Source organism: Canis lupus, chromosome 32 (genome assembly GCF_048164855.1).
Source record: "Canis lupus baileyi chromosome 32, mCanLup2.hap1, whole genome shotgun sequence".
Classification (NCBI taxonomy): domain Eukaryota; kingdom Metazoa; phylum Chordata; class Mammalia; order Carnivora; family Canidae; genus Canis; species Canis lupus.
This window is the reverse complement of record NC_132869.1, coordinates 35,668,833-35,680,540: the sequence shown is the minus strand read 5'-3', so window position 1 is coordinate 35,680,540 and position 11,708 is coordinate 35,668,833. Positions and strand designations below refer to the sequence as shown.

The following is an 11,708-nucleotide window of genomic DNA, read 5'->3' as shown; positions in this document are numbered from 1 at the left end:
GATGGGAGAGGAAATGCCCCGTCCTCGCTGCTGGATCGGGAAGTCTGGTGGCGGGATCCTGCGGGTGAACAAGTCCTGCCCCCCCCCCCCGCTGCTATTGGGGGGGTTTCTAGCTTTCGTGTTGCGGTGGCGCGAGGCGCTCAAGGATGCAGCTTGATGGGGTTTGCAGTGACCCTCAGGCAGCCACCCCGCCCTGGGCCGCCCTTTTTGATCACTCCAGGATGCCTTGCCTCCTCCCCTCCTCCGGGAGCCCCTGCCCAAACAGGGTAATTCCCAGGGGCTCCCCCAGCCTCGGCTCTGCACCCCCTGCCCCTGGCCTCCAAGGCCCCTCCTCTCCCGCCTCCTGCATCCCACCATCCTTCCTCAGCCCCAACAGAGCCTCGACCCCCGCCGAAAGCCTCCGGGTGTAGAAGCAGATGTGAGGAGGTGAGGCAGGGACGTCACCTGGGGGAGGAGAGACCCTTCCACGCGGAGGTTGGTCGGGAGAGAAGGGGCAGAGCAGACCGGGGCCTGGAGCAAGCAGGCAGGTGCAGCCCTCACCGGGACCCACTCCGCCCCTGGGCCGGGCCCCGCCAGCGCAGCACAGCCCGTTGGCCCCGAGGAGGCCCCAGGGAGGCGAGGGCTCCCCGCAGACAGGGAGCCGGCTCGGAGGGGAGGAAGGCCCAGGGCAGCACCCCCGGGGGGGGCGGGGGGACGGGGGACCCGCCGCTGCGGCCGCTGGAACCCGACCCGGGCGCCCGGCCCGTCCCCGGGGCAGCGCGTTCATCACGGGGCCTCACCCCGCCCCGCGGACTTTGCCCTGGAAGCCGCAGGAGCCGAGGAGCGGCGGCCCTGGGAGCCCCAGCCCGAGCCCCAGCCCCAGCCCGAGCCCGCCGGCGACCGCCCGACGCCCCGATGGTGGGTGGGGGTGGGGGTGGGGGCGGGGGCCGGGGCCGGGGCGGGGGCCGGGGCGCCCTCCCTGACTGTCTTCCTCCCTCCGCTGCAGGCCAAGTTCCTTTCCCAGGACCAGATTAATGGTAGGTCGGCTCTGCTCTTTAATTAGCGACTCGCTGCAAAATGTGGGGCTCATTAGGCAATTTGCTGTGCTGGGTGTGCGGGCGGGGGAGGGCGCGGGGGCGCGGGCTGCGGGGGCGCGGACGGGGGAGCGAGGGCCTCGCCTTGGCCAGTGCGACGGGCAGGTGGGCGGACGCGAGGGGGCGCTCGCCCGGTGCCTCCGGCCGAACGCTGGATGGGGGAGGGCAGGGCAGGGCAGGGCCGGGCCGGGCAGCGGGGCCACCTGTAACTGGCTGGCGTGAGGGCGGAACGAAAGAAGGGGCTGCGAGGGCAGAGGCCCCGGGTCCGCCCTCTGGCAGGCGCCCCGGCTCCTGGGCCTCGGTCTCCGCATCTGTGAAATGGGGGCGGGCTGAGGTGGCCCCTGCGTCCGCCGCCCTGACGTCGGGCCTAGTTTGGGCGTCCGGAGCGTTTCGTCCCCGCGCCCAGCAGGCCTCAGTGAGGCCCGGAGTTGTGTTTCCAGGAGGCCTGGAGGGGAGAGTTGGGTTACACGGAACAGAGCGCGGACCTGCGCTGGGGTGGGGGAGGCAGCAGAGCCCAGCGAGGGTCCCGCAGGCGCTGGAGGTGCTTAGGTTACGTGGGGTAACCATAGTGCTGGGTCCCCGGAGCCGGGTCTGCAGCGGGTGGGTGGCTTGCAGGCCCCAGGGGGGCACCTCGTCTTAGACGGCGCCGCATCCTCACCCCAAGACCCCCAAGACGAAGGTAAAAACCTAAGGCCTCTGCGTGGGGACAGGCTGCGTGGCGACTCAAGCTGGGGTCTAGCTGTCGGCCTCGGGAACTTTCCTCCACCTCCAACCAGCCCACGCCAGGTTCTGAGGCTCAGTGACCCCCGCTCCTGGCACCTGTGAAGCTCCCAGGAGGGAGGAAGGGAAGCTTCCCCATGGATTCTGGTATCAGACACCAGGAAGGTGGCCGCTCGCGTCTCCTGGATGCAGGTTGCACACAGGTGGCCCGCTCCAGTGGGAAGGGCAGGGGCTTGGAGGCAGCAGGCCTGGGGCCCAGTCACCTCTCAGCCTCCGCTTTCTGGTCTGTGAAGTCGGGAGAATGCCCCGGCCTCCCAGGGCGCTGTGAGCAAGGGGCAGAGACAGGTCAGCCCGGGGCCCGGCTCCTGCCAGGTGTCGCCCGGACTCACTCTAGGACCCACTCATTCTTAGGATTTTTAGATTTTGAATTGCTTCTTCAAATCAGCCATTCTTAAACCGCGTAGCATCAGAGTTTCAATCCCTGCATGGAGACAGCATAACCCTATTGGCATCCGTGGTGCTGAAGACTTGCAAGAGGTCTCACTTTTAATGAATGTAATTTGTACAAGGGTGAGAAATAGCGTAACGGTGGCTCACTTAGCAGATTGAATGACAATACATTCATTGGGGAAGGAGTTGCATTCACTGACATGCGACCTCCCTTGGCAAACCGTGTTAAATGGAAACTAGGTTGGCAGCGGACACGAGAGTTGGCAAAACTCACTCGTGATGATCAACTGGCTGGAACGGGACCTAGAATAGCGCATATTTTATTATCATTTATAAGCCGTGTGCTCCACAGCCTGCACGGCTGTAGAAGGTATTAGAAGACTTGCCATACATAGATCATGGAGCCGGTTATTCTAAACATCCCCTAGCACACACCTGGTGCTATCCTAGGCCCTGGGGAGGATTCTTTCCTGTCCCGGGGCACTTGCATTTTCAAAGGGAAGACCTCAGGGGGCTTTTCAACCTGATTTATTCTTTCCTTCACCAAATACGAGTCCTTTTTTTTTTTCTGCGCCAGCTCACTTCTAGGCACTAAGATACGGCCGCCAACATGATAGACAAAAGCCTTTTGCTCACTCACACAACAAAAGCGGTAACATATATAGGGTGTCAAATGGCCTGCCCATCAGAATAGGCCAGAAAGGGGGAGCAAGGAGGTGTGGAGGTCGTGGGGCTGCGAGGAGAGCGGCCTGCTGTCCTGTGCCAGCACCAGAGTCCCAGGGCAGGTCTGGCCGGCCAGGTGTTTTGATGGTAGATTTTGTCAAGGTGGGAAGATCTAACAGGAGGAGATGGGATCCATTTGCCCCTGGCCCTGCTGATGGCAGGGGCACGGTCCCCATTACTGACCCATGTGGGAGAGGAAGTGTGCCCACCTGTAGGGCCTGGCCCACTCCAGGTCCCAGGGGTGTGATGACCGCCCTCCAGCGCTGGCCAGCCAGGGACAACTGTCAAAGGAGGAGGTCTCAGAGCGCAAAGTCAGACAGAAGCAGGGCGTGGCCGTGAGAGGTCCCCAGGAAGGGTGCTCTGGGCGTTTTAAGCCCCACGCGCGCGGGGTGGCTCTGTCCCCTATGTAGGGTGATGGCGTCACCCCTGCTGGCACTGGGCCCTCTTGGAGGGAATTAGGTTTTGCAGGAACCAAAGGTGGGATCTTAGGCCAGGCTCTGGGGCTGCTTCCCCTGGGCCACTTTAGCTCCTGCCTCCTGGTCATGTCTGTGTTCTGGCTTTCTCCAAGCCCATGCTCTGGAAAGTTCTGAAAAGGGCTAGGCCTTTCTCTTCAGCCTCTCCACAGGCACAAAGGTAGCTAACTGTCTCCAAACCCTGCCAGGGAGCCTGTCGTTTATTAGCAGCACCCCTGAAATCCTCAAGGAGAGGCCTTAATTGGGGAACACAAAGGGGCCTTGGGGCAGGAGCTGCGGGCCCTCCTCCGCCTCCCCCGCCCCCTTCTGCCCCCTGGTGGCCTCGGCCTAGGAATCCAGGGTGCAGAGTGGCCTCGTGGTGGAGCTCTGTTTCAGGAGCCAGACTGCCTCCCCGCCCCAGCCCCCCCAGGCCCTCAGCTGCCCCAGCCTTCGGTGGCCCGGTGCACCATGGGAACCGTAGAGGCCCTGCATGACACGTCAGGGGCCACTGCAGGATGGGCCGGGTGGAGAGCTCAGCAGGGTGAGCCTGCCACTGTTGCTGTTACGTCCGCTGAAGAGCGGCTGGCCCAGCCTCTGGGAGCGGGTGCTGAGAGGCCCTGGTGCGGCTCACCCAGTGGCTCCCCCTGTAGGCCTCAGGAGTTGGAGGGTCACCTGGGCAGCTCTTGACCAATTCTTTTTTTTTTTTTTTTTTTAATTTATCCATTTGAGAGAGGGAGCACGAATGGAAGGGAAAGGCAGAGGCAGAGGAAGAGGAAGAGGAAGAAGCAGGCTCCTGAACAGGGAGCCTGATGCGGGACTTGAACCCTGGACCCCGGGATCATGACCTGAGCCGAAGGCAGACACTTAACCACCTGAGCCACCCGGGTGCCCCAGCTCCTGACCAGTTCTGATGGCAGCCCCACCCCAGCCTGAATCTGACTCTTTAGGTGGTGGTGACAGTGGCAGTGACGGGGCGCAGGCCTCTTCCCCAGCTCCCCGCTGGCCTCCTCGTGCTCCCGAGGCAGGGAGCTGGGCTCCCTGCGCCCTGACACTGGTCTGGAGGAGCCTTAGCTCCAGCAGCTGGGTGGAGAGAGCAGCCAGCCAGATCCGTCAGAGCCTGGGGGCAGCCTGCGGTAAGAGCAGGACCAGGGCGTGTGTCGGAGGACAGCCTGGAGGTGGCAGGCTGGAGAGGGACGCAGCCGTGCGCACAGAAGTGGTGATAACCGTCACCTCGTAGAAGAGCCCTTCTCTGCCAGGCCTTCCCAGAGAGGGGGGAGCCTCTCAATAACCCGGAGCCATTATTTCCCAGGGGCCCCACATCAGCTGTCCTTGCGAAGGCACCCTGGAGTCTGCACGCCCTGCTGTGGCCCCCGGGGCTCCACGGGCAGGCCCTGGAGGGTGGGATTGCTTTCCTTTGGGTTTAGTCAGTCATGGAAGGGGAGAAAAGAGGAAAAGAAAACAGAGAAGGAAGGGAGGGGCTTGAGCAGGAAGGGGGCCAGAGGGAGGAAGCAGAAGGGAAGTCAGGAGGGGGAGGGGACAGGGTTGCCAGATAAAGCACAGGCCACCCAGCAAAAGTTGGGTTTCAGATTAGCCACAAAAGCTTTTTAGTATAAGTATATCCCATGCCAAATGTGGGATATACTTATACTAAAGATGTCCTCCTGGTTTATCTGAGATTCAGCTTAGCCTGGCAGCCCTGTATTTTTCTTTGCGGTTGTCTGGCAACTCTAAGAGGGGAGAAGAGTCAGCAAAAGGCAGGGGCAGAGAAGGGAAAGGGAAGGGGGCGAGGGCAGAGAAGGCCCGGGGCCTGGGAGGGGAGAGCTGGCGCCGCTAACCCTTCTTTCCCGGCTGTGCGCAGAGTACAAGGAGTGCTTCTCCCTGTACGACAAGGAGCAGCGCGGCAGGATAAAAGCCACTGACCTCCTGGTGGTGATGAGGTGCTTGGGGGCCAGCCCAACACCAGGGGAGGTGCAGCGCCACCTGCAGAGTCACAAGATCGGTGAGTGGGCTGGGCCAGAGGGGATGCTGGAGGGGATGGCCACGTGGGCGGCCACCTGCGGCTGTGGTCCTGGGGTGGGGCCCAGCAGGCGGGTGCGGGTCGTGGGGGCGTGAGGAGCTCAGACATTTGGGGGGCAGCTATGGAGACATCTGGCCAGGTGTGCTGTGTATCCCTCAGGCTTCCTCGAATCCCCACAGCAACCGGCGACATCCCCCTCTGTCACAGAGAACCACAGGATCTAGGCGATCCGTCACGGTTATCACAAGCCTGCAGCAGAGACAGTGCTCACAGGGATCCCAGGTGTTATGATGGGACAGTTTCCCTTCACTGGGTATCTGTCACATGCTGAGCTCAAACAGCTCGGGGAAGGAGGCACCATCCTACTGTTTTACAGGTTTAAGGATCAAGGTTCAGAGCCATTAGGTAACTTGCCCAAGTTCTTAAGCCGATGGTGGCGTCAGGGTTGGGACCTGATTCTTCTTTCAAAGACTGACCTCCTAAAAATGATGCAACACCCGAGAAAAAAGGTAGAAGGAAACCCACACAAGACGCTACCAAATTGTTGTCTCTGGTGATGCAATTAGGGATGATTTTCATTCCCTTTATTGTTGTTCCTTGTATGTTTGACAATGGGAACATCTAGGGCTTTCATAGCCAGGAACAAGCTTTATTTTTTAAAAAACAAAAATAACAATAAAAAAATAAAATAAAATAAAATAAAATAAATATAAAACAAAAATAAAAAAAACAGAGAGGTGTCAGAGGCCGGGTGGATGTTTGCATTGGTAGCTGGACACACAGGAAGGAAAGACTGGCCCAGAGGAAGTAGACTGGAAAGAGCACTTGACCTGGAGCCCAGAGGCGACTTCTCAGTGTCTGGACCTCGCCTCCTCCTCTTGCAGATGGGCTTGCACCATAGGCTAGGGTTACTCTCAGGTCCCATCAGGAAGTACCCACGGCAGCGCTGGGAGCCCATCGGGGGGCGGGCCTCTGAAGATCTGGAGCTGGGTGATGGGGTGCTCGGTGACTGCGAGACCCTGTTCCCAGCTCTAAAGGGGTGGTGGTTTCCTTTGGCTTCTGTCTCCTCCAAACAGGAAGTTGTGGTCAGGGGAAGCTCTGATTTCCTGCAGTTGTAGTGGGTGAGGCCCCCAGGCGTGCTTGGAGGAGGGGGGAGCTGGGGAGACTAGGGCAGAGGCCGCGGGGAGGGGGAGGGCAGGTGGGACTGGGGCTTGAGGCGTCAGGCAGGGTCATCTGTCCCTCCTTGTGGATATGCTGCAGTGGCCACCGAGGAGCGATGGATGCACAGAGTACTTCCCTCCAGTCCAGGGCCAGAGGGAAGCACCTGGAAGGGAGCAGAGGACGTGGGCCCCACCCTGGTCCTGCCACTGCTCTGTGAAGTGACTGCACACTCTGGGGCCTCCATCTCCTTAGTGGGCAAGATGGGGCGATGGTAATCTTGGTCACTGAGGATTATTGAAAGGATTAGGGAGGCAGATGCATGGTGGGGGCTCAGTGGGAGGGCCTGCCTCCTCCTCAGGACAACATTGTTGCCATCGTGGCACCTCCTGAATTAAGGGGCCATTGAGCAGCCCATGAGGACTTGGGCTGGGGGGGTGGCATTTAGCTTCTTCAGGATGAGCCTTTCCCTCCCTGCTCACTCTGCTGTGTTTGGGGGTTTCCCAGACAGAGATGGGGAGCTGGATTTCTCCACTTTCCTGACCATTATGCACATGCAAATAAAACAAGAGGATCCAAAGAAAGAAATTCTCTTGGCCATGTTGATGGCAGACAAGGAGAAGAAAGGCTACATCATGGCATCCGAGCTACGGTCCAAACTCATGAAACTAGGGGAGAAACTCACCCACAAGGAAGGTAAAGGCCTGGGTCCCTCTTTCCCAGCAGTGGGGGAGGAGGGGGGAGCTGGGGGAAGGACACCAAAGCCTGATCCCTGCCGGCAGGACCGTGCAGACATTGCCTGTGGTGCTTGCCCCAGGGGGCTGCGCCTAGATGTCTCGCTAGGTGGCCGCTGGAAGAACTAGGGGCCAGAGTGACAGAGGAAGTCCACCAGGGTGAAGGGAAGGCCTGTGGAGAGACAGCTAGGATCTCCTTGGGCCTTCATTTATGCTCACAAGACCCCTTGGGGCGCCAGTGTTCCCCATATAGGGACAAACAGGTGACAGGAATGGCTGGCAGACCTGGGGCTTGAATGCAAGTCTATTAGACACACATACGCCCCCTCGCTCTTTCCTCTTGCCAAAGCTGTCTTCTGAGGTTGTTGCTGATGCCAAATTTCCAAACTGAGATGCTACTTTGCCCCCTCTTCTCATGACTCAGCCAGTTCTAAGAGCTCTTCCAGAAGGAGCGTGCGGTGGCTTTTGCCTCACAGCTTCCAGCAGGCCTGTCTTGCTGCCTCGGAGCAGGATGAGGGACCGGATGAGGGACAAGGGGCTTGTGGCCCACACCCTGGGGACCTTGGAGGAAGTGACCTCCCGTGCTGGGCTGTCAGCTGCCTTTCTTCCAGCCTCGCCCCTCGGCCCCGTCACAGCAGCTGTCCCAGGTCCGAGGCCAGAGGCTGGCATTTCCAGTTAGGCTACTGGGCCCATCTGTGGTTGGGGATGGGAGCACAGGGCTAGGACACACCAGGCAGGAGGGAAAGGCTTTCAGTAATGGTGGCCCTTTAGCCACTGGTTGGATCTCAGCAGATCAGTGGCTTGAATTAAATGTGACCCCTGGCTCCCCCTCCTTCTGGGGGCCCCTAGAGGAGTTTCTTAACCACTCTCACCCTCTCCTCTCACCCTCCTTGGTTTCTTGGTTGGGAAACGACGTTACAATAGACAATCCCCCAGGTGCCTCCAAGAGCTAACATTCTGTGAAGCACTCTACTTAGATTTTATCTGCAGTCACTAAGGCACAACGCAAAGCATTTAAAAATAGCGCTACAGACGGCACATTGAGCTTTCCCTGCATTTTCAGGCTGGCAGCGACCGTGATCTCATCCTTCGCTGTGGCTGTGTTCATGTGAACGGGGGGAAGCATGGGCTCTCCTTCCCTCTCAGGCTCTGAGGACACTGTCCGGCCTTTTATGTTCCAGGTGGAGTGTTGGCAGCGGAGGCCCAGCTGGGGCCTGCATTCTTCTGGTTAATGATCTCTGTCTAAAGCAATACCATGGCCCCAGACTCGCACACAGCTCTTGTTTGTTTAACCAGGGAAGAAACATTTCAAACAAACTGGTAATGTGTTCCAGACAGGCAGGAAGACCCATTTCCCTTCCCCTTGCTGGGGGAGAGAGGAAAGATGATACTAGAAGTAGGAATCTTTTACCCTGGGTGACTGAAAGAAAATCTTCAGTTTTATTAAGAAGCTTCCTCCGAACAGCTGGAGAAGGCTGCTGGGGAGGCCTGGGACAGGCTGATGTCAGCACCCTGGGTCTTTATGGGTTCCGGATAGACTGCCGCTCTACCCAGAAGCAGAAGCAGTGGTCAGTACTTGGCCCTGAAGCACAGCCCCTCTTCTGGGCAGGAGGGGGCTACAGGGCTCGATGCTGCAGGTGGTGTTGGACCTGACCACTGGAAAGGGTTGAACCAAATGGCTGACGGGTAGAAGCTTCTCCATGAAATAAGATAAATTACAGTCTCCTCAACATTCTAAAAATACTCAGAACTACCATCAGCTTAGGCACAGAGCATAGTAATTACATTTTAGAGGACGATGGATGGTTAAGCAGAGAAGCACAGGATACTTTCCAACTGCCCAGAATTATGTGTCGGGGCATCCAGTGCCAAGGAAGTTGACACAGGGCAGTGAAACAGTTTTTGCAAGGGGATGAGGATGGGCCCAAAGAGCCAAAAGCAGGTTGGCCCCAAGAGGCCACTGTGGAGAAATGGAAGCCAAAATGGTCTTCTCTTGCCAACATCTGGGACAAGCTAGTATTTTGTCCGAAGAATCCAGAAGTAAATGAAGTGATTTTTTTTTTTTGAGCAATGTCAGAGAACAATGACAGTTTTGTACACTTTGAGCTTTAGACACAGTTGAGTTTATTTTCTCTCATAATACCCCTACCCCCTAAACATACACATTTTAAAAAAGAGGTGATGGTGGCAGACACCACTTGTCACCAAGTCCCCTATTGGGGTGGGGCATGCCCATTAGGAAGGGAAGATAGGCAGGCCGGGGCAGGCCAAAGCTATGGGGCAGGGTGGCCCAGGACAGGGCTGCTGAGGATGTCTGTTCTGCTGGGAGGCTGAGAGGGTGGGCTGCAGAAGGTAACATCCATACCTAATACCAGATGTTTCTGGAAATACAGGCACGAGGGTCAGATCTTTTCTTAAAAAAACAAAAAACAAAACAAAACCGAAAAACCAAAAGACAAAGAAGCAAGCAAGCACAAGGTGGCTTCAGTGACTTACTGGTCACTGGCACACCTCCATACCCTTTACCCACGCCCCTGCAGAAAGCCTGAATAACTCAAAATTCAATCAGTGGTCTTCAGGGGCAGGGGGTGGCTTGTCCTGTTCTGTTCACTGGTTTATTTCCTGGCCTACAGGAACGGTCCATTGGACACAAGGGAAGACCTCTGGGGAGCCCCACCCCCCAGTAGCTAACGTGATGTCCTATACAATAACACTACAGCCAAACTGAAAAATTAATGTGATTTATTGCAGTGGATGATCTTTTCAAGGAAGCAAATATAGAACCAAATGGCAAAGTGAAGTATGATGAATTTATCCACAAGATCACCATTCCTGTGTGGGACCACTGAACGAAGAAAACGCGAGAGAGCACCTCCCCCGGGCCTGAAAATTCAGACTGAGAAGTGTTTTTAAAAAGAAAAAAAAAGCTTTCCTTTCACTGGGGGGTGGGTGGGAGTGGGGGTGGGTAAACACAGCAGCAAGATGACATGACCTGATTGCAGCGCAGGGTAAAACTTAAGAGTGGCATGAAATGATTTCAGCCATGGCATTAGCATGTCTTTAATAAAAGATTTGTATTGATTTTAACAACTATCATTAGTCCAGCCTTTTATAGCATCGAAAGAGCATATGGTTTGGAGTTGGGCCTGGGTGGCTAAGTCATTTGACCCCTCAAAGCCTTGTCGGATCCTTGAACTTAAGTTGGATCGCTACTTCTTACCTCACAGAGCCTATTGAGGGTGGTCTGAGACAATGACTTGGAAACGCCGTAGCAAACTGTAGAGCACCATGCGATCCTGAGTTACCGAAGTGGCATGTCTCCTAAAAAGTGCAGTCTACCAAAAGTCACTATTCTGTATTTGGGTGCTGGAACCGTCTTCCACATTTCCAAGGTAAAGTCAGTGCTAGCGGAGAACTAGCATCAAGCAAAGAGCTAAAACAAACAAACGAAGAACTATGGTTAACATTTCTGGCAGCATCACAGGGCCACTGACAAATTCTGATTCCCAACACAACACATAGTGACATCGTTCAGGATATTCATTCATAAACACAGAGTATGGAGTGAAAACAGTCACGTTAAAACAAATAGCATCAGCCAAACGGCAGGAAGAGTGATCCGACTTTACAGCCCACACCAAAGGACACCAGATGTGACATGTTGCATTCATCAGAGCCTCACAGATCTTGAGGAGCTCCGTCTGAATTTCAAGCTCTACTGTTATCACAGAGGGTCACGGCACCACGATGGTCTGCTCAACTGGGCCAAATTGATCATGGCTTCAAGCCATTTCCCCCCAAGACTAATGGAAAGTAATAAAGGGATGTAACAGGCCACAGCCACGATATAGCAAGAGGTCTGCCGGGACCTCTTCCAGCTGGAGCGGATTTTTAAGTGAGTTATGTAGCCAGGAGGTGCCAGGCTGGTGCTCCCTGTATGCTCAACAAATTTGTGGAACCACTGGTAGTGTCAGCACAGCCCTAAAAAGGGCTGGAGTCAGTCACACACCAGCATGTTGAGCAGGGGCAGGCCAGAGCTCTGAGCACAGAGATTTTCATCCTTATATGTATCAAAATTGGGCACTCTGGGCTGTGGCTTTGTTTAATGGCGCCTTAGTGGCTCAAGCAAAAGAAAACCAAATTAAGAGGGAGGTGGGTCTCTTGGGAGACACAAAACACAAATCTAAGGGCTAGGTGTGAGGGGAACCTCGAGGGACAGATCAGTCCTGGCCTTTCTATGACTATCTCCAGATGCTGTGGCCTCAGACCTAACCAAGGTCCTCAGAGAGGAGACTTTCATTTTCCCAGCAGTGTAACTGCCAGAGGGGGCAACTGGGAATTCCTAGGAGCTGTAGAAGGGTCTCAGTGGAGGCAGGCAGTA

At 56.5% G+C, this 11,708-nt stretch overlaps 1 protein-coding gene across 4 annotated transcripts; it reads left to right on the top strand.

Annotated features, from left to right (window-relative positions):
- The first annotated feature begins 245 nt into the window (after positions 1 to 245).
- Positions 246 to 10,420, top strand: CALML4 (calmodulin like 4). Of its 4 annotated transcripts, none has more exons than XM_072809361.1 (5): positions 246 to 426; positions 986 to 1,016; positions 5,277 to 5,417; positions 7,101 to 7,289; positions 10,079 to 10,420. In XM_072809361.1, exons 3-5 carry the CDS (start codon positions 5,351 to 5,353, stop codon positions 10,174 to 10,176), a joined length of 354 nt encoding a protein of 117 aa, XP_072665462.1. In that variant the 5' UTR covers positions 246 to 426; positions 986 to 1,016; positions 5,277 to 5,350; the 3' UTR covers positions 10,177 to 10,420. The 4 variants fall into 4 exon arrangements, with proteins under 4 accessions (XP_072665462.1, XP_072665461.1, XP_072665460.1 ...); XM_072809360.1 differs by having other exon boundaries at positions 420 to 523; XM_072809359.1 differs by lacking the exon at positions 246 to 426 and adding an exon at positions 531 to 897.
- The last annotated feature ends 1,288 nt before the right edge of the window (positions 10,421 to 11,708 follow it).

Bases quoted from the DNA above. Each gene is read 5' to 3' on its own strand.
- CALML4 (XM_072809359.1), top strand. The intron at 1,017-5,276 runs GTAGGTCGGCTC...GGCTGTGCGCAG, and splicing joins TTCCCAGGACCAGATTAATG to AGTACAAGGAGTGCTTCTCC. The intron at 7,290-10,078 runs GTAAAGGCCTGG...GATTTATTGCAG, and splicing joins GAAACTCACCCACAAGGAAG to TGGATGATCTTTTCAAGGAA.